At 42.7% G+C, this 21,404-nt stretch overlaps 1 protein-coding gene across 2 annotated transcripts in view; it reads right to left on the bottom strand.

The window, feature by feature from the left end:
- Positions 1 to 21,404, bottom strand: part of TNIK (TRAF2 and NCK interacting kinase) — a 391,580-nt gene that overhangs the window by 309,569 nt on the left and 60,607 nt on the right. For both annotated transcript variants that reach the window (XM_058556353.1, XM_058556354.1), the window contains exon 2: positions 707 to 772. In XM_058556353.1, the coding sequence (XP_058412336.1) occupies positions 707 to 772 (66 nt within the window). The remainder of the gene's footprint in view (positions 1 to 706; positions 773 to 21,404) is intronic.

Below are 21,404 nucleotides of genomic sequence, written 5' to 3'. Positions count from 1 at the left end.
CCAAACACAGTTCATTTCCATTTCCTTTTGATAATCAGAAGGGAAATCAACCCACATTTTCAAATGACCATTTTTTTTTAAGATTATTTACTGGGGAAAACATCTTTTAAAAGCACTTTTTGCGTGAATTTGTAGGCAAAAACTAGTAAAAGGACAAGAAGGGCTTCTTATTCCTCAGCTCAATCTAAACTCAAGTTTAACTTTTAATTATTTCCTATCTTGTAAAAGTCATTGCTGCCATTAGGCCTTTGCTTTTTGAGGTAGCCAGTTTTCTCTTAACACTGTTCACTAAACTCATTTAACTCACGCCCTAGGCCAATAACAAATCTACTTTTCCAGCTGCGATACTTTAATGGCTTAAATTTCTGAAGTAAATGGCATCCTTTGCTCCTTTGAAAACCAGTTCTGGCAGTGATTAAGTCACAGAAACTAAGCACTTAAAAGAGCTTCAAATATGCAACATCAGAATTCATGTGTCCACTATAAACATTGTAATATACAATGAAAGGAAATGCCCAAATCCCCGAATCCAGTTTAAGCAATGGGACCACAGATACATTTGAAAAGATGGAGAGTCAATTAACAAGTATATTATTTTGTTTTAAATCTATCATAAAGCATATATGAGCAAAAATAGACAGCACTGTTATTCAGCATTCATGAACCGAAACCACACATAAGCCGTGTTCAAACGTAATGAACTTACTTTATAAACTTGTCCATATGTTCCATTTCCAACAAGTTCCACCAATTCAAAGATCCCTGCAGGGTCCTGAAAGAAAATAAACAAACAAAAATTCAAAACAATATTCTAGGCATTGTCTTAATCAAAAGCAAATACTTATTTAAAATAATCAAATAAAGAACAACTTTAGCTTCGGGGACTCTCATATGTTAATATTAAATACTATTAAAATTTAATGCAGCTGCAGCTATGAAATTAGTTGAAATCCATTTTGTTTCTGTTTTACATTTCTATGAGATGTGTTTAAATCAGACAAAAGGAGACACGACTTCCGTGGAAACAATAAAAAAGAATTAATATATTTCCCACTGTCAAATGGAAACACACAGGTCCATAGATAAAATGAAAGATTCATCATCCTGAGAGGGTTCTAATTTTTAAGATCTTTCTCTTTGAAATTTCTGAGCTGCTCATTGTGTTCCACACTGGCAATTAAGAAAGGGGTGTTCCTGTACCGGGGAGCCATCTTACCTAAGGTAGTCAACAGTTTCCCAAAGAAAACGGAATCAACAGAACTACCTCTCCCAGAATGCTTTTCTTTGGATTTGGCTCCCCTCTCTACACTGCTGCCTCTCCAGTACCTGCAGAGTACCCGCAGGACTTAGAATACCAACTAAATTGGAGAATTACGCAAGTTCTCACCACCAAACAGGTGTCTGCCAACCCTCAGAGTCAGCTAAATGTTAGAGTGCCCAATAAATGCCCAATAATTACTGCTATTATCTCCGAATTACCATCCCAAAAAGTTGAAAAGAAAAATCAAAGCCTATAAAATTCAACTCAGAGGCGGAAATGGACCTTGACCTCTACTGATTCCTAACTGGACAGAAATTGTTTCTTTAAAGGCCTAAAACAAGAACCACAAACTTAAATGTCCACAGAGGCCAGGCAGATAAAGTACAAGAGTGAAATATGGGCCAGCTGAGGCCTGGGGTAAATGAAGTCCTGTCTCCTCTAAGGGGCGGGGGCAGGGCTGTTACCAATTGTTCTCATGTCAACCTAGGAGCACATATTGTCAGAGCTAAAGATTTTTTTCAAGAAAAACAGAACATTTTGTTTAATTCGAGATGTCCTAATTTTTAAATGTTACGCACTAACTTTTTAAAAAGGTACTCTGAGGGACAAATGATAAAGGCCGCAACTTCTGATCTAAAAAGCATTTTTACTACATCTAGTCAACACGTTTCTGAGAGCAGTGCCATATATTATTACGGTGGCTGAGAGGCAGGAGGGGGAAGGCCTGAGCTTTGTTGCAGACAGACCTGGGTTGAATACCAGCTTTGCCTTGACTGGCTGTGCGACGCCAGGAAACCCTGGAGAGCAACAGTTTCCCAGAGAAAACAGAATCAGTTAGTGTCTCAGCAGATAAAATGGGGATGACATCTACCCAGCAGAGCTCTGGTGAAGAGTGACAGCCCAGTACCACGCCTTGCACACAGTCAGCAATCTATTAATATCTAATAGCAGTCATTTTTAAGCTGAGGAATTCCACACCACTAGTAGCATTTAAAGGGAGAAGGGCTGCTTCAGAGCTGCTGTTCATGGGGAAGGAGACAGATGAGTTTGAAGTGACACGTTAGAGTTCTTTAAAGTTACAGTCTTTAGTAAATAAGCCCAAGGAAAGCCCTTTGCTATGTGCCTTCAGATTCCACATACATAGAAAACAGAAAGCAAAAAACCAACAGTTGAAGTTCTTAGTCACTGAGAAAGATTGAAATTAGCATTATCCATTGTTACAAAGCCAAAAGGGCAAGAAACCACACTCCAGACTCATGTCCCGACAGATCGAGAAGTCCAAAACGTTCCAAATGGAACCAGGAGACAGGAGAACACGGTAAGGGCCTGGAGCTCTGTCGACCGAGACGCCACAGCTAAAAGACACCATCAAGGCCACCTGGGAGGCCTCAGGATGAGAAAGAAAAATCGTGTTTGTTAAACTACGAGGCCATTAGAGCAGCAGGTTTTATTACAAACGGAATTAGAAAGAAATGAGGAAAAGGGAAAAAAAAAAGCCCACAAATGGCGGCAGCTGCTGTTTGTTTCTAAGCTGTGCCTCTCAGTAGTTTGTTTGCTCAGTGATGTTTCTGCAACAAATTTTGAGAGAGGTTCTACATTTACTTGAAATATGTCGATTGTGTTTTCAACATTCATTTTTCTTGACTACAAAAAATTAACAAAAGACAGGAGATGCAGGACGGTGACTACTAGCTGCCTTAAGGAGCCTGGGAAGCATAAGAAGGTTGGAAGGGGAGGGCAGAAGCAGAAACAGGGTGCAGAGCAGGAACCAGCTTCTACACCCAAGGGTCACTCCACCTCAGAGACCCCGCCTCAGGGCTGGGTTTAATGGGTAGGTGTCAGGAGGAGCTGGGCAGCTGACTTCTAGACTCTTTCCTCTCCTTGACTAGTCCATTAATGGGCATATGGCCTAGCCAACTGGAGCCAGGGGGCCTCAATGGTTAGACTTTCGTTCCAGTTGCTGAGAAAGAGGCTCTTCTCACTGCACACACCCAAGGGGCTCAGAAGCAAAGGTCAGAGGGACTACAGAATTTGGTGACCTGCCTTGGGTAGGCAACCAAACTGGAAACCATTGAATCAGGAAAGAGACTCTGAGAATCGCTGAGATTTACACACGGGGAGTTAACTGGGGTGTGCCTCGGAATCAACACCAGGGGGGAGTGAAGAAGGACAGGACTGAGCAGACGGAGAGTTCAACCACAATGCAGTGGAATAAAAACCGCATCTGATCCCACAGGAGCTCTGGGGCTGGGATGACTCTTCAAAATTATCCTACTTTGAGGCATGGGGGCCTTTGGACCCCACCTCCATTGACTAGTCATTGCATGCAGGTTGTCCCCAGTCCCCATCCCAGAGGTTATGATCTTGGGTGAAGCAACACTCTTCAGCTGAGGACGATTCCCAAGTGAGAGGCATCACTAGCTGCCTACACTCCCAGCAGGTAGACAATGAGTGCCTCAGTAGTGGAGAGGGGATCTGGGTGACACACTATAGCATCCACTACAGGCATCATGGCTAGAAATCAGTACTAGCTTGGAAGTGAAAGAGAAGTCTATAAACATCTACTTTCTACAGTGTGCTGACAGTAATAAGACAACATGGCATGATTAGAGTCATGGTATTTGCAAGGAGGGGGCTCTCTTAGACCCTAGAAAGCAGAAGGCAGATGTCTTGTTCAGGGACACCTGAACTTAGCACTGACCCTCAGTTTCCCTCTCCCCTACCCCCAATCCAAGTACCTGGAGAGCTGGAAGTCTGTGAATACTCCCTTACACAAATGCATATAATTGTTAGTTACGTTCTTATGAAACAGTGATACGACTTGAACATGGTAAGCATTCAGCTGTTGTCTCCACTCTTGCAGGACTCGAAAGCAATTTCTCCCAAGGGTCACCAATAACCTCAATTTCTTATTTGGAACATCTCTTCTCGGTCCTGTCCTAGTGGTCTTCTTATGAGGCATTTACACTGCTGAGCACCACCACACTTGTTGAAATATATCCCCTCCTTTGTCTTCCATCATACCACTCAGTCTCTCACAGAGATTCTGTTTCTTCTGCCCATACCTTAAAGGTAGGCTGACCCCACGGTTCCATCCTCTTGTCGTTCACTAAGTGCTGATGTTTTTATCTCTAAACGTCCACCATATTCATCCACTCCACTCCGCTCACACAACAGGTCTCATCATCTCTTGCTGAGACTATTTACTTTCAATCTTTCCTCCTTTCAATCTATCCTTCACACAGATCATTCTAAAATAGGCATTTCTAATTACAACACTCCATACTTCAAAATCCTAGACGCTGTGGTTCAAATTGAAAGTCGAGGTCCTGTCATTCTTAGGCCGGCCTTCATTCCCAGCCTCGTGTTCCATCATTTTGCGCTATAACCAACCATCTCAACCCGCCTGCCATTTCCCTAACACACCACCCTCAGCCGTGTCTTTGTGCCTTGGTTCATGTCTGTGCCAAGATTCTTCCCTCTGCCATTCTCTACCAGGCAAGCCCATCCTTGAAAGCCCAGTTTGTCCCCTCCTCTGTGAAGCCTTTTTCAAATTAGCGCCACCGCCTCGCTGCAGCCGCAGCACACTGCGCATGCTCCATGATAACTGCTTCCACACAGCGCTACCCCCTCTTCCATTGCTCTCCCTTGATGGATTACAAATGCCCTAAGAGCAGGGACTGCAACGTATTTATCTTAGTATTTCCCAGCACTTAGCACAGTGTCCAACATATAACTGCTAGACATAATTATTTACTGAATGAGGCTGATGTCCCACTCCCAATTCTCCATAACATGTGTAGAGGAAGTCACAAAAAATGGGATCAGAATGCAGAGCCAAAGATCTAACAAACTTACGTCATTTCTTTTTCGATCTAGACAAGCCGTCCCAGCCACTTCCCGATCCATCCCCCTTACCCCACTCCCACTTGCACAAAACTGTCGCATGCGCATTAGCTCCTATGGTATTCTCAGCTCTAAAGAAAATCCGTCAAGCCCGTTGGTGTAAGCTGTGCCTCAGGTGCACTGGGAAGACAGGCGGCCAGGACGCGGCCATATGCAATGCACCGGAAGATGCTGTACCTAATAATCATGTTACAAAGACAGGCAAGCTAAGAGACAAGAATCAGCTTAATTTCCCCTCTTGTGTTTGCTTAGCTACTGGTAAAGCCAGGATGGGCAGCATGGAAGAAGGTTATATACACCAAGGAGAAAAGAGCAAATCATTGACATTTACCAAAGTCAGGAATCCCTGTTGCCTACATACGCCTTTATTCAGATCTTAACCTTTGCTGGGAGGCTGAAAAGGAATTTAATTCTACGGTAGAATAATTTACATTATTTCATAATGAAATATAACTACATGTCAAAAGGCAAGCTGTTCCATGAAAGAAAATGTAGCTTTTCAGCAAATACTGATAAAGGCAAATTTGGCTAGTCATGATAATAAAAATCACAATAATAGCTAACATTTCGCAAGCACTTAGATGCCAGGCACTATTCTAAGCATTTTCCATGAAAGCTCATTTAATTATCACAACTCTATCAAGTGAGTGCTATTATTACCTATGTTTTACAGACGAGGAAACTGAGGCACAGGGAGATTAAGCACTTGGTCAAGGTCACACCACCAGTGAACGGCAGAGCCAAGATGGGTGCCCAGCTTGTCAGACTCCAAACCCTGAGCTCTTAACCGCTCACGACTCCATCAGCTTCACGGAATCAGAATTCCCGCCATTGATTTACCACTTGCTAGCTCTCCACCTTTGGGCAAGTTGCATAACTGCTGTGGGCCTCAGTTTCTTCATCCTTAAAATGGGACAATATTAGCTCCCTCACAGGGTTACTGTGAGAACTGTGAAAGGTTCTGGATGAGCTCAGGGCCTGATACATAATAGGGCTTCAATAAATATTAACCTCCTTCCTTCCTTTTCTTTTTTTCTCTTTGAAAAAGAGTTCACTGAATATACAAGAACTATGCCACAGAAAAATTCAGTCTGTACTTTACATATTTACAACTAATAAAGCCAATAAAAGAAAACCTATTGTTTTTTAACCAATATCACCACCCACTTAGCAAACAGGGTCAGGTATTTATGGACAAAGAGATGTCTCTTTAGGAATCAGTGAGACACTTGGGAAGAAACATTAACTTCTGGGGGCCCCTGGGATGTTGGAATAAATTCTCTGTTCACTCTCAGCTGATGAAATTCAGGCGGCGTTGGCAGGCTTGAGCCTGACTTGGCAACAGAGTGGAGAGATTTAAAATCTAGGGGTTAATATTCCCAGTCACTGAGCTGTACTTTAATTCTTCCAGGTCCCCTGAATGATACTGAATTTACCGGAACAGTAAATAGCATCTCTAGACTAAATCCCAAAGATTGAAAAAGGCAAACCTAAATACATAACTAGGATGCCTACTTCCTTATCATCATAAACGACGATACATATTCTTCCCAACCCCTCCTCCCTCTGAAAATGAAATTAAGAGAGGGATTGGGAGGGATCATGAGACTCTAGACACCCCTTCTCCCAAAAGACATAGCCGTTCAGTGACAGATCTTTCACTCAAGTTCACCAGCCCTTTGGCAGGTGAAATAGACCCCAACAGAATACAGATGGCTGATCCAGCTCCCAGAATTGCTGCCTACCCCCAGATTCCCCATTGACATCTGACAAATGACTATGCTTACTCTCAACTTATGGGCCTGAAAAAGACCAAAATGTTATTCCTCTTAGAACCATATTTAGCAGCTGTTTTGTTCGGTTTCAGCCCTAACTGACAAGCATATGCTCACAAGAGCAAAACAGAACAAAGAAAACAGAACAGTAGGAGAACTCTCCATATTTATCTTGAGCCTTCAGGCTTTCCAACACCATCGTTCTTCCAAAGTAAGAACAGCGCTAGGAAATGCTGTGCTGACGCACCATCCCCGGATCCCAGTCCACGCTGCACGCACAGCGTGGCAGGGTCCCTTGAAGCTCGTTTAACTGACCCGCCCTCCTTCTACTGTAGTGGGGGTCTGAGGAGCCAAAGGTCTCGCCTTCCACAATGGGGTTTATTCAATCCCTGGGTGCTACCCGCACCCACCACACGCACCTACTAGCCAAGGTAGAAGCAGGAGGTACACTGGCCCCTGCCTCCTGGTGCTTCCAGTCTGATGAGGAATAGACATGAGCACACACCTACACGTACACAGTCATTAAATTACAATTAAAGTACAAGAACAAGCGACATGCAGGAAAAGTATAACGTGCTCTGAGAGTATACACCTGGGAGATCTAGAATACAGCCCAGACTTAACTCCATTAACATGGCATGCCAAGCCATGCCAATCAAATGGAACAGATAATTCAAGTAAAAAAATACATAAAATAACAAAGATAAAACACTGATTGCTGAATTTTCTCACTTCATCATCTGTATAGAACAAATTAAACTATGCAGACCTATCAGAGGACTGGTGCAAAAAGGTTAGGGTTCAAGTGGGGATGCTACTCCTTGCTAGTGTGATTTGACCTCTTGTATTCTGTAAAATGGGATAATCCCAACTGGCCTGACTTCCTCGCAAGGCTGCATCCTGCACCTCCCCAGCTCCATGTGTCCAGTGTCGTCCTTTGGGAAGGGCGGTCCTGAGCACAAGCTGACTCCAGGCCGTCGTCAACCCCTTACAGCTGTGCCTGGCTAGATGGTATTGGTGTCCTTTTACCAATACTGGCTCCTGGCAAGGTCAGGACAGTCTCAGCCAAGCCTCAAGGAATGCTGTCCTCAATGCTGGTAGCTTCCAGCCCTCAGGACAAGGAGACCAGAGCCGCCTCCTCCTGTTCAGTTTGCTGTCTGTTTAGCTCCACTACTAAGTAGCCATCGGTAGTGAAACAGCTTCCCACACGCCCGGCACTGCTTGCCTGCTTTGTTTGGGACTCCGCAGCCCCAGCCTGTCATCACCAAGGCAGCCTGTAGAACTAGATTTGAAACCTGCCTCCTCAGATTAATAGCTGTGAGATCTTAAACTATAATGGTCATTATCACTGTCTTTGGAATAGACAATGGCCTAAATGCTTTATATACGTTTTCATGTCTAATCCTTATAGCAACCATGGGGAGTAGATATTACTAACCCCAATTTTCAGATGATGAAACTAAGTCTTCAAGGAATTAAGTAACTTAGTCCAAGGTTAAACAGTATGTGGTAGAGGCAGCAGCCAAAACCAGACTGTACAGTGGCGATAAAAATACCTCCCATGAAGATTGTTCTGAGGATCGAAACAACATATATAAAGCATTTAGCACAATGTATGGCAGTGCTTAATAAATAAAAGCTACTGTAGTATTGCCATTGCTGCTGGTGTTATTAAAAGTTGTCCAAGGTGACAGCACTGGTCAGTAGTAGAGCCAGGATTCAAATCCAGATTATTTGAAGCCAAGTCCATCATTACTCACTTCTTGACAAATGGCCAATGCTAAAATTAACTTGCTGTTATGGGGATGATGAAGACCCTGTGGTTTAACAATGGAGCCAGAGAAGGGCTGGTGACCTCAAACCAGGCAGATGCAACCAGCCAAGTGGCTGGGAACCCAGAAGTTGAATGTGCCATGGTTGCTCAGTGCCCCTGTCTTCCCATCAGAGCCTGGAGTCCCAGAGACGGAAATCTACTGGCCTCTCAGATTTCTACCCAAAGCTACAGTTTCTTTATTTTTTTCTACTTTGCCATCAGCTAAGGTGAATACTGATTACTTTAAGTTAACCAATTAATTGACAGTGAGAGACAGTCTACATTGTAGTGAAGACCACAGACGCGACAGCTAGAAAGCCTGATTCTAATCCCAGCTTCACCATTTACTAGCTACGTGACCTTGAGCATGTTATTCAATCTCTCTGTGCCTCAGTTTCCTCCACTGTCAAATACTGATGATAGTAGCGCCTACTTCATAGGATCATTTGACAAAACAATAAATATATATAACACATTTAAAGCCATGTCTGACATATTATAAGTGCTCAAAAGTGCAAATGATCCTTTATCCTAGAATGCAAACTCCAAGAAGGAATGACTTCTATTGGCTTCGTTCACTGCAGTATCCCTAGTACTTAGATCGGTGACTAGGACATTACAGACACTCAAAAAATATCTGCTGGATGAATCAAGTCCCCATATCACCAGTTTAACCACCGACAGCCACAGTGCAGTAAGATCTCTGACATTTGGAGCAGGGATTTCTGAGACTGTATCAACAAAATCCCTCTCCCCATTTTACAGAAGAGTAAGGTAAGGCCCAGGCAGGTGCTTTATACTCATAAAATCACAAGTTTTTCCAACAAGTGTGTTTAGGAGACTTGTCCAAGGTCTCACCTAGTTAGTGGGAGAGTTAGGTCAAGACCTCAAGTCCTTTGACTTCTAATTTTTCCCTCTGCTCAACAAAATCCTTTGATAAACCAAAGGAATCACTCACTGTCTTTCAAACAGTGGGCCTGGAAGGGAAGGGAGCAGGGAGAGTGGGAGGGTGGAAAGGATGGGTAGGCACTTGTATTCAGTCCTAAATTCCAGGTATTTGAGTTGAGAGGCAAACTGAATTCATGCCCAGAACTGATATAACAAGACTTATCACACATCGCCAATTTGATATCATTGAGACAGTCAATTCAGTTGCTCACAGGTATATATTAGCATAGGAGATCAATGGAATTTTTCAAAATATATTTTTTTCAGTTCACAGACTTTGCATATTCATACTCATATTTAGCTCCATTCCAAATTATCTCCTCACAAGAGAAAACAAAGAATTCTACATAAGCTGATCATTGTCCACTGGCTAACACTGGAAAAATGGGCATATAGATTTAAGAACATAAAATTAAAAGGAGAACAACCCAAGAAGGACTTATTAACTTGAACACGTTTCCTGACTTTGGTACACAGGTAGTTTAATCCTCTGTCAATTGCTAAGATCTACTGGCCAGCCCTTCTCTTGCTTCTTGACCTAAGCTCCGAGCCATGCCCACAGCGCCTGTGCACATGTGGAATGCAGAAAACCCACTCTCTGTTCAGGACTACTTCCAACACACCCGCAGTCAGGCAGAGACACTAACTCCATAAGGCAGATGGAGAAAACTCTCCAGGATATTAGGCCACAAGGCGGATTTTGGACAAGGATAGAGATCTCCACCTTCCAGAACTTTCCTCAACTCTCCACAATCTGTCCAACTCAAACATTGCAAGTTGCCCTAAAGGTCAGTATGTACATAAAGGCCTCCCACCCCAGTCCCTCCCCTTCCATCATCAGGTTGTGGCAGAGATTATACCGCTGTTTGCAGAAACCTTATCATTCAGTTTAGAGAGAGACAAACATGGGATCTCTCTGGGCCTGTCGGGACATGGTAACTTTCCAGTATTTCCAGCAACACGAGGTCAAAATGATGGGAACCAGACTAACAAAGGTTTTGGCATTTTGCCTTTTCAAAGATGCTTAGATGAAGAAAACAGATAGCAATTGGAGCAGATGGACTTTAAAGACAAGAACTGATTACCTAAATAATTAAGTAAGAAAGATTAGGAAAGCACCCAAGGTTCTATTTTGGAAAGAAGAGCCTTAACCCTCCCCGCAAAGGTACTCACTCACCACCTGCTTACAGGAGACCAACGACCCTTACATTTGCTTGAAAGCATCCTCAGCATTTCTCCCACACCTACAGCAACCATGCAGCTGATGACAGGCCCTCTCTATGGGAAGAGGAGGTTGATATTGGCTGGTTGGATCCTCTATTACTCTCTCACTTCCAGAGAAGGATGGGATGACCAAGAGCCATGTAGGAACAGCCAAGAGCCCATCAGCATCTACCTGGGGCAGGGCCTGTCATCTGGCAGATGGCAGTACGAGCCCATCCCAGTCCATCACTTGGTGTTGCCACTAATGGTACAGATGGCTGGTTAATACCTACTCTCATACAGATCGTTTGTAACAGGGCTTCACCGGCATCTGATCTATTTTTTTCTTCAAGGCTTTTGTCCCTATGTCCAGGCTAGTACAAAGGATACACAAGCTTGTTTGTTGGTTGGTTTTACAAGGCAGATAATTTCTGCAATGGGGTCTTTAAACCATCTGTTCAAGGATCTAAAAAGTTTTTTTGGCAGATTCAAGAAGCTAAAGCTAAACTTCTCTGTGTCCCTCGAAGCTTCTAAGGGTATTGGATTTCTGCTTCTAAGGGTATTGGATTTCTGTTGTCAAAGTTTGGGAACACTGGCTGAAAAGATTAGCAGTTTAGCTCTTGCTTTATTGCAGGGCCTCCGAGAGTCTTTAATGTAGTAATGTACCCTGTTAATCTCCAAGAGAGGGCAAAGCTTCCCACATTTCCCAAACCTGACTGGCTATTGAACTCGGCAGCCATTTCTGACCCTGAGGTGAATTTAAGAATGGAAGCCTCATGCTAGGTTGTTATAGCAGAACAATAAAATGATCCTAAGCTTCCGATGACCATGGAACTACCACACTATTACTGGACTGCTTATGCCTGGATTTCTGTATCGTGGAAGAGAAATAATCTTCTATCTTCCTTAACCCACTAATATTTGGGGTTTTCTGTTTGATGCACCTGAATTCTAAATAATTTGCTTTGAAGTTTCATGATCAGATATTTTTCTTTATTTATGTTTAACTAACAGTCCTTCTTTAAAGCACTCTTCTCCATCAGCCTTTGATCTTTGGTAGAGGTGGAACCCATTACAGTTGTTCAACAAATACTCCAGTTCTCTTCCTGCTGGTATGTTATAGGATGGCCCCTCCCATCCCTCTTTAAGTTGGGTGTGGCCACCCATGATTTGCTTTGGCCAATGCAATGTGATTGGACGTGATGTGCCACTTTCAGATGGAATATTTGATTCTTGTGTGAGATACCATGATGACTATGGAAGCACATGGAGAGCTGAAGCCTCCACTAGTCTGTGTCCTGGGTAGCAGATGAATAGAGTCCTCTCCTGACGGGCTCTGGACATGTGGCATGGTCACAAAATAAACCTTAGTTGTATTAAGTCCCAAGATTGTTTGTTATCACAGCATATCCTAGCCTATTCTGACTGATAGAACAGAAACAACCAAAGGGTGGTGACAGTAATTATTTCAGTGTATAATGCTTTATGATTTCTGAAACAATATTTGAGAAGAGCCACTTTTTACTGAGTACCTCCTGTGCCCCAGACACTGTGCAGGGCATTTTGCAAAAATTATTTTATTTAATCTCTACATTGATCATGTAAGGGAGATTGTTCACAAAAGAGAAAACTGAGCCAAGAGAGGAACCCACATCAGATCAATGTCCAATGCCAAAACACACCTTCTCCCCACTGTCTCCAACCTGCAACGTCTGTAGGCAGTTCTGGAAACAATAAGAACCCTTCATAGCTGGCTGGTGACACAGGAATTCTGGAAACTCTTTCTTACAAAAAGGGGACAATAAAAAACAGTAGTGAAGAAACAGAGTTCACGTCACATGCCTGACCCCATCCCATATAGACTAAACCAGGGCATGCTGGGGCTTGTAGTCCCTGCAGCCCATTGAGGCCAGCAGAACCGCAAGCCCTCTGACTGCTCACTTGCGTGCCTTTGAACTCAAAACCTGCTTTTTAAGCCACTGTCAAGGTAACCTAGCAGCTGAGAATAACTAATTGGGCAACATTCTCTGACTGCTGGCATGGACAGTTATAATCTCAGCATCACCGTGGCAACCTGACTGGAATGCTGATTATTCACACAAAGGAAAACCAGTCTCCATTCAGATCAGAATTGCATTTTGTCTCCATTCCACTTTTCCCATTACAAGTTGCTACTGAAGGAACAATGCTTCTTTTAAGAAGAAATGTTTCTTATGGGTCTGTGGAAAAACAGCATTTTCTTAGCCTGGAAAAATTTGGAAAGGGAAGAAAAAGTCATATATCTATTATTGCCACAGGCAAAGAGATTTTATTAAGACAGGCTCCATACAAACAACAGTAAAGGTCATCATGGAATAAGTGACCTATCACCAGGCCACGGAATTCTATGGACATGTCAACAGCACAGTATGGGCAATGGATTACTAACAACTAGGTCACTTTAAATTGACCACTGCCTATTTCCTGGGCATCTACAATGTAGTCCCCACAGCTCACAGAGGCCAGTAGATGTGGAAAAATAGCATTTTTTCCCAAATGCCCCGGTGGCTCCCCTTGCCTACTCTACTCCACCATCCAACTCCAGCCTTTATCTTTAAAGCCACAGTGTACCCCTCTCCACACATCAGCTACAGCCGACTGTTCACCAGGTCTAGAAGATGCCCTGTATGCCGTTACGTTCCGTGTCCTTGTTCCTGCTTTCCAGAAAGTCCTTTGCTCCCATCTCTGTCAGTCAAAGCCTTACCAGTCCTTCGAGGTCCAACTCAAGTCATATTTCATAACTCAGATCCTCCCATTACACTGCATTAGAGCAAACTCCACATTAAAGGGCATCCCATATACTGCCTTGAATGCATCTGTCTTACTGCCCTGGAAGGCAGCTCTCCAGGGAGCAAAGGCTACGTCTCATTATCTGAATCCCACAAGATGTTTAACAGTAATGCCTCACACATCAGCAGTGTGGCAGGCTAGGGTGAGCAGCAATTTGTGTATCAACTGATCAGGGTTTGAGTGGGGCTTTGCCACTTCCACTTGTGTCGTCACTGAAAAATTACTTATCTCTTTGAGCCACAGTTTCTTCACCTGCAACAGGATGCTACTCAAAGTGCAGTCCATGGCCAGTGTCCGCAGCACCTGAGAGCATGTTGGAAATGCAGGATCTTGGGCCCCGCCCAGACCTATTGAATCAGAGTTAACATTTTAACAAGATCACCAGGTGATTCAAATGAATATTAATGTTCCAAAAGTACTGATAAAACCTACCTAGCAAGGTATGGTGAGAATGAGGGAAAGTTTATGGAAAATACCCAGCAAGGAGTGTAATACATCACAGACCCTCACTGAATAAAGAAACTATTACTAATGAGTCCCAATAAATGTTTAAAAAATTGAATTGTTTGGTGTTATAGAGGATTTAGATTATATGGCTTGAACTTGCCCTGAAGGAGCGTGTCTGGTTAGTAATAATACAGGAAAATAAGTGAAATACAAATGGAGAGACATGAAAGATTATGGTTTAGAAGAGCAGATCACTGGACCTGACTTCATCATTTACAATTTTCCTGACATTGAGCAAACCCACTGACATTCTCTAGCCCTTGGTTTCTTTTCCTATGAAGTAGAAATAATACTAGCAGGCTGCCTGTCTCTCAGAGTTGTATTGACGTTGAAATGAGACAAAAGCATGAAAGAATTTTGTCAAATATAAAGCAATGGTGAAGTCATTTAGTTAATACTAAAATAAGAAATGCCCATCACAAATTCCCTGGTCCTAAACTCATGCGCCAGGGCAGCCACCCTTGAAGGACACATGGAAGACAAAACAGCATATGAAGGCCACTCCGGATAATTTTCAGCCAATGCCACTTTATAGGATTTGAAGATGGAGTTTTAATGGAAGGAACGAAGAGAGAGCCGAAGGGGGCAGCTGGCTTTGCCTTCCCAGGCAGCTGACATGGTCAGAAAGGGGCTGAGGGTTATCTACTGCTTTGAAAATGCTGGGGAAGGGAGTAGGAGGGGTGATATCGTGGGTCCCAGGAGAAAAGAATTCATAGCAGACCTGGGCATTCTCAGCTCCAGAGCTTAGAAGAGAACTGTGAAGGGAGTCCTAGGATTCCTGGCTGCCAGGCAGGGCTATAGGGCAGGAGTCTGAGACTGAATGGAGCCCTGAGGCAGCCGCTCTGAGGAATAAGGAGGGAGCATATGCCGGAGGAACCGCTGTAATCCATTTCTCAAGAACCTTGCTCGGAAAGGAGAAGGGATGGGGGCCAGCTCTGTGGTGTAGTGGTTAAGTGTGCGTGCTCCGCTGCTGGCGGCCCGGGTTCGGACCCCGGGTGCGCACTGATGCACCACCTATCAGGCCATGCTGTGGCAGCGTCCCATATAAAGTGGAGGAAGATGGGCACAGATGTTAGCCCAGAGCCAGTCTTCCTCAGCAAAAAAAAAAAAAAAAAAAAGGAGAATTGGCATGGATGTTACTTCAGGGCTGATCTTCCTCACCAAAAAAAAAAAAAAAAGGAGAAGGGATGGAGTTTAGAAAGCCTGCTCTAACCAGCTGACCAGGCAAAACACAGCGTAAATGCTAAGAGTGCTCAGATGGGTGGACAATCACTATAGACTGACACAGCCAAGGAAAGCTGAGAGGAAAAGGTGGGCATCAGGCTGGGCTTTGAATTACAAATAGGATTTGCCCAAGCAGAGAGAGATCAGTAGAGGGGAAAAAATTGCTTTTTTGATGGTATTATTTTAAAAGGATACATGTTAATCACATGTATCACTTCTGTCAGAAATGATGGAAGCCTGGAAACATGTCATCTATAAAACAGCACACCTTCGTTCAGTAAGTTTTAGATTATTTCCAGAAACCATGGTTCCATAAGCATTTTATAAGGCAAATAGATTAAAAGTATTGAACACACATGGCTATGACAAAGTGGCAGACACAACATGGGATAAAGAATATATAAAGCCATTATTTTTTGTTAATAAAATGCTGTTTGTTGCAGGCAACAAAGGAACAAGTACATAATGACATTGTAATAATTTGTTTACATCCACCTCTCCCACTCAGCCATGCTCCCCCTCCCCACAAACCAGGGGCTAGCCTCTCTTCATATTCATTTCGTTAGCAACTTGCACAGTACCCAGGCCACAGAGAATACTTAATAAATGTTGGTTAAGTAAATAAATAATTTTACCAAGACTGACAACAAGATAACATATATAAGTTATTTACTTTTTCATTGGTGAAATAAAGAGATATACAGTAAGGAAGACTTGATAGTATATCATGAAGATATGGATACACATTCCTCGAGAGTACACAGCTGGACACCACAGAATCTGTGAAGCCACATTCAAATATGGCACATCTTCCTGGAAAGCCTATTTCCATGAGGACTTAAGTGTTTGTTTGTTATAATACATTAAATTAAACATGGATAAGTTTGTATCAATTTTTTTCCAGTGGAGGTACCACAGTCAACTCCTATCTCTAGGGGTTCAAATCTACTCTCCTTCACCAATAGGGATGTTTGGCAAAAACATTCAAAAGTATATTGTTCACCTATACCACTTATATCCCTAATTTTCAAATACAGTACATGCTCTTAATTTTACCTCTACTCATTCAGAATTTGTAATTACTTAGATTGGAGCTAGACAGCAGTTTTATTTTCTATTGTCCATACAGAGTAGGTTTTAAGAAAAGTAATAATGTAAAAAGATAACAAAAGGAAGACTTATTTCTTAAAAAACATTTCAAACAGTCAAGCACCATTCACATCCCATCGCTGGCTGATTACAACCAGACATGTCTCCTGAAGCCGGCACTCTGGGACCTCTGCTAAACATCGCCACTCTAGGACCTCTGGGTATCGTCTAAACCGAAAAGGGAATGAGACACTTTACAAATCATTAAGTCTTACTTTTCACCAATATAAAAATGCACCCTGCTCCTCCCAACTCTTTGGATTAGTGAGGTTGTTCTATGAGGCAGATAGGAGCATTCTAGTTCTCAAATAGACAGATGGTCACACTGGTGCTAAATGAATGAGCTAAACATCTTTGTCTTGTGCAGTTTTCAGTATATATTTCACAATTAAAAGGGCTGAAAAATAATTTAATCACGAGGAAGGCAGCTTCAATTGAGAAGGAGGAGGAAACAGGTATAAGCAGCAACCCAACAATGAAAATATGAGTTCCCTGTCCCAGGAGGGCTTCAGAGCTCAGGAACTAAGGCTTACTTAAACCCCGTGGGTAAGGGTCTTCTGTGACAGTGCAGTATTTCTCACTCTGTTTACTGAATTCGACTCTGTGGTTATCCATACCATATAGCACGATGCTAAGAGCATAATACTTGTAGATAGAGCAATTACTTCGTTGACATACTGTTAGCCAGTAAATGTGTAACTAAAACAAGCCTATGTCCACATCCCCAAAGCTGATATCAGCTCTCACATCTTCCACATTTGTTCTTAAGCTTTCTAGGGACAGTTCTTTCAAACCACCCTCTCATGTACCCTTCTCAGCCACTACATTCAAATGCTTTTTTGAGTCAAGAAATTGGGGAGTACGTGGTTGGAGATATCGTCAGGAAGAAGTGGGATTTGGTGCAGTCGACTGTTAAGTCAAATAATGAATTAAGCATAATGACAACCATTGAAAAATTTACATGTTATTAGAGTAAACATCCTCTCGAGTAGAACCATTGGCTCGGACCAAAGTCACCCATTGCCATTGACACACATTATTAACTAGAGATCCTCTCCTCCTCAAAAGGTTAGGGCTCTAAGAAGTAATATGAAGCACATTCAAGAATGTAATTTACATATTTTTTTAAATTAGGCAGAAAAAGGTAGAAAGAGCACTGGCGTTGTAGAAATCATTTCAGTTCAAATTTCAGGCCCTACTACTTACTAGCTGTGGGACTTTGAGCGAGTTATTTTACTTTATTGCGTTTCCTAAATTTCTTGAGAATGAAGTGTCTCCCACATAGCGCACTTCTTCCCCTACCACTTCTGCATACGTACACACCCTCACACACACGCCTGCTCTATTTTAACTACTTTCAGAAGTCTGTTCACAAGCAACTTCCTTGCAAGCTGGTTTCCACCTTCAGATCAGATTAAGCATCACGTCCGCCAAGCCCTTCCTAAAACCCACTTCCTTCTCCCCAGAGGAGCTTAGTTGCTCCTCCTCTGTGTTCTCACAGTATTTGTTCTAGAAAATGATGAAAGTACCTGCCATGTATTGTAATGATGTGTTTAAGTGTCTCACTCCCCCTCTAGACTGTGAGTGAGCTACTGGAAGTAGTTCTGAGTCATACTGGGATCTCTAGTTTCTAACAGTGTCAAAACCCACAGGAGGTCCTCAATAAGTGTTAAATGAAGGAATGAATGAATGACACAGTGTACGTTTCTTGAGCACTTACTATGTGCTAAGCACTTCCATGCATCTGCAATCTTGACAAGAACTCTATAAGGTGGACAGGAGTATTTTAATTTACAGATGAGAAAATGGAGGCCCAAACACAGCCAACAAGTGATTAAAGTCAGGATGGACCAATCTACAATCTGCCTACAAAGAATCTAGCACAACACCTAGCACTTATTAGGGCCTCAAAAAATGGCATCTTCCTTGCTTCTGCTCAAACAATAGTGGGAGTGTGACTTCTGTAATGTAAGTATCAGAAACTAGGTTCATTGGTGTTGGTCAACACTGTAACTTAGGAAATTTGAAACAAAAAGCTCATTTCACCAAATTCTGCATCAGCACTCATGAACAGTTTTTTCAATCGCACATTAATCATTCCCAAAATATTTTCTGAGTGCCTACTCTCTCCTAGCTCTGTACTGTGCACTGGGAGATCCATGGATGAAAAGCCACGGTCCCAGTCTTCCAGGAAGAGACACCAGGAAGTAATGGCATTTGTGGAGTGCCTGCTCTGGGAACTTCTGAGGGCCTCAGAGCACATATTCTTAATGCGCAGATGTTACACGCCCATTGAGTCTGCCATTAGAGAACACATTTAATGGAACACAAGGCAGCCTGCTCTGTGCAATGTATGTGGCCACAGAAGATTATTTTAGGAAGATAACTTTCATGTTACAATTGAAGAGCAGCCCACATGTGGACTCCTACCACCTGGGGTAATGAAGTGAGTCCTTAGAGAATTCATCAGGGTTTCCAAAGAAATGATAATACGGCTGCCACCTAGCAAAGTAGTGAGCATCAAGACAATAAAAAGTCATTCATCACTGAGAGTTTACCACACATGCCCTGCCAACCTCCCTCTGGAGGAGTCCCTTGTTTCCACCAACCCACTGTGTCCACCTTGAGGCTGGCAAGCTGGTGTGCCTTTGCTCAAAACCCCAAGAGGCATAGTACACATAGCATCCTATGTGAATGGGGCCCCAGAGCACAACACGACAAGATAGGAATACACCACGAATGGTGTGCAACAGAAGTGGTCCTGACTACCAAAGGAACTGAGGTTCCCATGCGCCTTCAGCGGCAAAGTCCGGATCAGCAAATGCAATTTTCAGGCAACATGTATGAAGTCTGCTGTGCCTTTCTGGCATTGACTGACCACGGTAAAGCAAAGCCTAATGATCAAGGTGCCTCTTTCTGCCCAAAAGGGCAAGCAAACAATCAGTCACATAGAAGACACCCTGAGTCATTACTCTCAGCACTTTAATTTAGCTATTAAAATGCCACCCAACTGAATATATTCTTGTCAGATCTCCACTCGGTGTTAATAATTGCCATACCATCTTTGAAAGCAACACAAATAGGACTGAAAGTGGATAATAATAATGGTACAAGATTGCGGCCTCATATTATGCCTTTTGTCACAGTAACCTCCTCTGATCTCTCTTCTAGGCCTTCAGTTCTCACCATCATTCCCTCGTGGACTGAGCAATTATTGTTTACAAACTTCTCTGAAGAGCCCCTATTTCACAGTGTCTCCCACACAGCCACTCAATTAATAGAATCAAATGCCTTGGTTAGGTTCACAGAATCTGCCAACAAACTGCCACATTGCACTTGGCATTCGCTTCTAAGGAAAACGTGATGTCAGGTGATGCTGGTGATCCCACCTCTTTCAGGTGAAATTCTGAGACCATCAACCTGCTTTCCTAACTAGCCAAGTGGATGTGTGTTAACCTCACATCTAACTTTTTTGAGATGAGTGCGCTGACTTGTTCTGCTCTGGGACTGTAGCTACTGAAGGGGTTCAGAATATGCCACCCCAAAATACACCACTTTGACATAAGGATTATTTTGAGCTGCAGACAACTGAAGCAGACACACAAACTCTCTGCTCTCTCCCTCTCTACCAGGAAGGGCAGAATGATTTTTATCAATCCCCAAAGACAACTCTAGACTCTTATAGCCCAGAGATGGCACCAGAGGAATCTACACCACAAATCTTACTAAAAGACCATTGTTTTCCATTAGTTTCCCCCATATATTTACCTCCCCATTGTTTGCCACCTTTGCAAGCCTAAAACCTTTTTCCTTTGTCTTGAGACTTCTCTACAAAGAGTACTGCTTTTTTGTTAAGATATATAAGCCCAAGTTCTAACTACCCCTTTGAGTTACTCATCACTGCATTCTCCTGTGTGTATGGGCAACGCACATGTTAAAAAAAAAAAACCTCTGTTTTTCTCTTGTTAATTTGTCTTTTGTCAGTCTAATCTACAGGGGCCCAACCAGCGAACCCAAGATGGGTAGAGCAAAAAGACTTTTCCTCCCCTACATTATATTCTATCAGATAGCTCTTAACCTGTGCCCATTAGAGTCTGTGAACCTCCTGAAACTAGATTCCAGGTTTGATGCATGTACATTTTTTAGGGAAGAGAATCCAAACATTTGATCATCTGAATGGATTCTAATATCCAGAATCTCAGTTGACCCTTCAACAAGCCTTCAACATGAGCTAAGTCAGTGGTACGCTCACTCCATTTCATAAGGGAAGAACAAACTCTGAGCTGTTACTTGCTGAATCACCTGAGAATAGGTCAGGGAGTCTCCCCTCCCCTGTTCTTAATCCATATCTTTCCACAGGATGCATCCACAACCTCTAAGACTCATCCGGCACAGACTCTTGGCTGGGATAACTTATCTCTCATCTAGACTCTGAGTCCTAAGGACAGAAACTATTTTTATCTGTCTTATATCATCTGTGTGTGTGTGTGCACGCAGGTGCATGTATGTGTATATTGGAGGGGAGGTGTGTTATTATAGGGATTATAACAATAATCATGATCAGTCAATTGATGCAAAGCACCTTCACTGTTCAGAAATATCTATTACTGTTTTCTGTCATAAGACACTTAGAAGTACAAATATTTTTAATGAATGTATATAAAGCCATAAGATGTGAGGAGACTAGACTTTGACAAAACTTTCCAGATGACTGAGAGAAAAGAACTTCAAGTTCCAGAAGTTCTTGATACTCTATAATTGATCAAGATTAATTGACTAAAATTTTAAC

Source organism: Diceros bicornis, chromosome 15, assembly GCF_020826845.1.
Source record: "Diceros bicornis minor isolate mBicDic1 chromosome 15, mDicBic1.mat.cur, whole genome shotgun sequence".
NCBI classification, from domain to species: Eukaryota; Metazoa; Chordata; class Mammalia; order Perissodactyla; family Rhinocerotidae; genus Diceros; species Diceros bicornis.
Note: the sequence above shows the minus strand (reverse complement) of the source record. Positions and strands in the feature narration are given on the sequence as shown.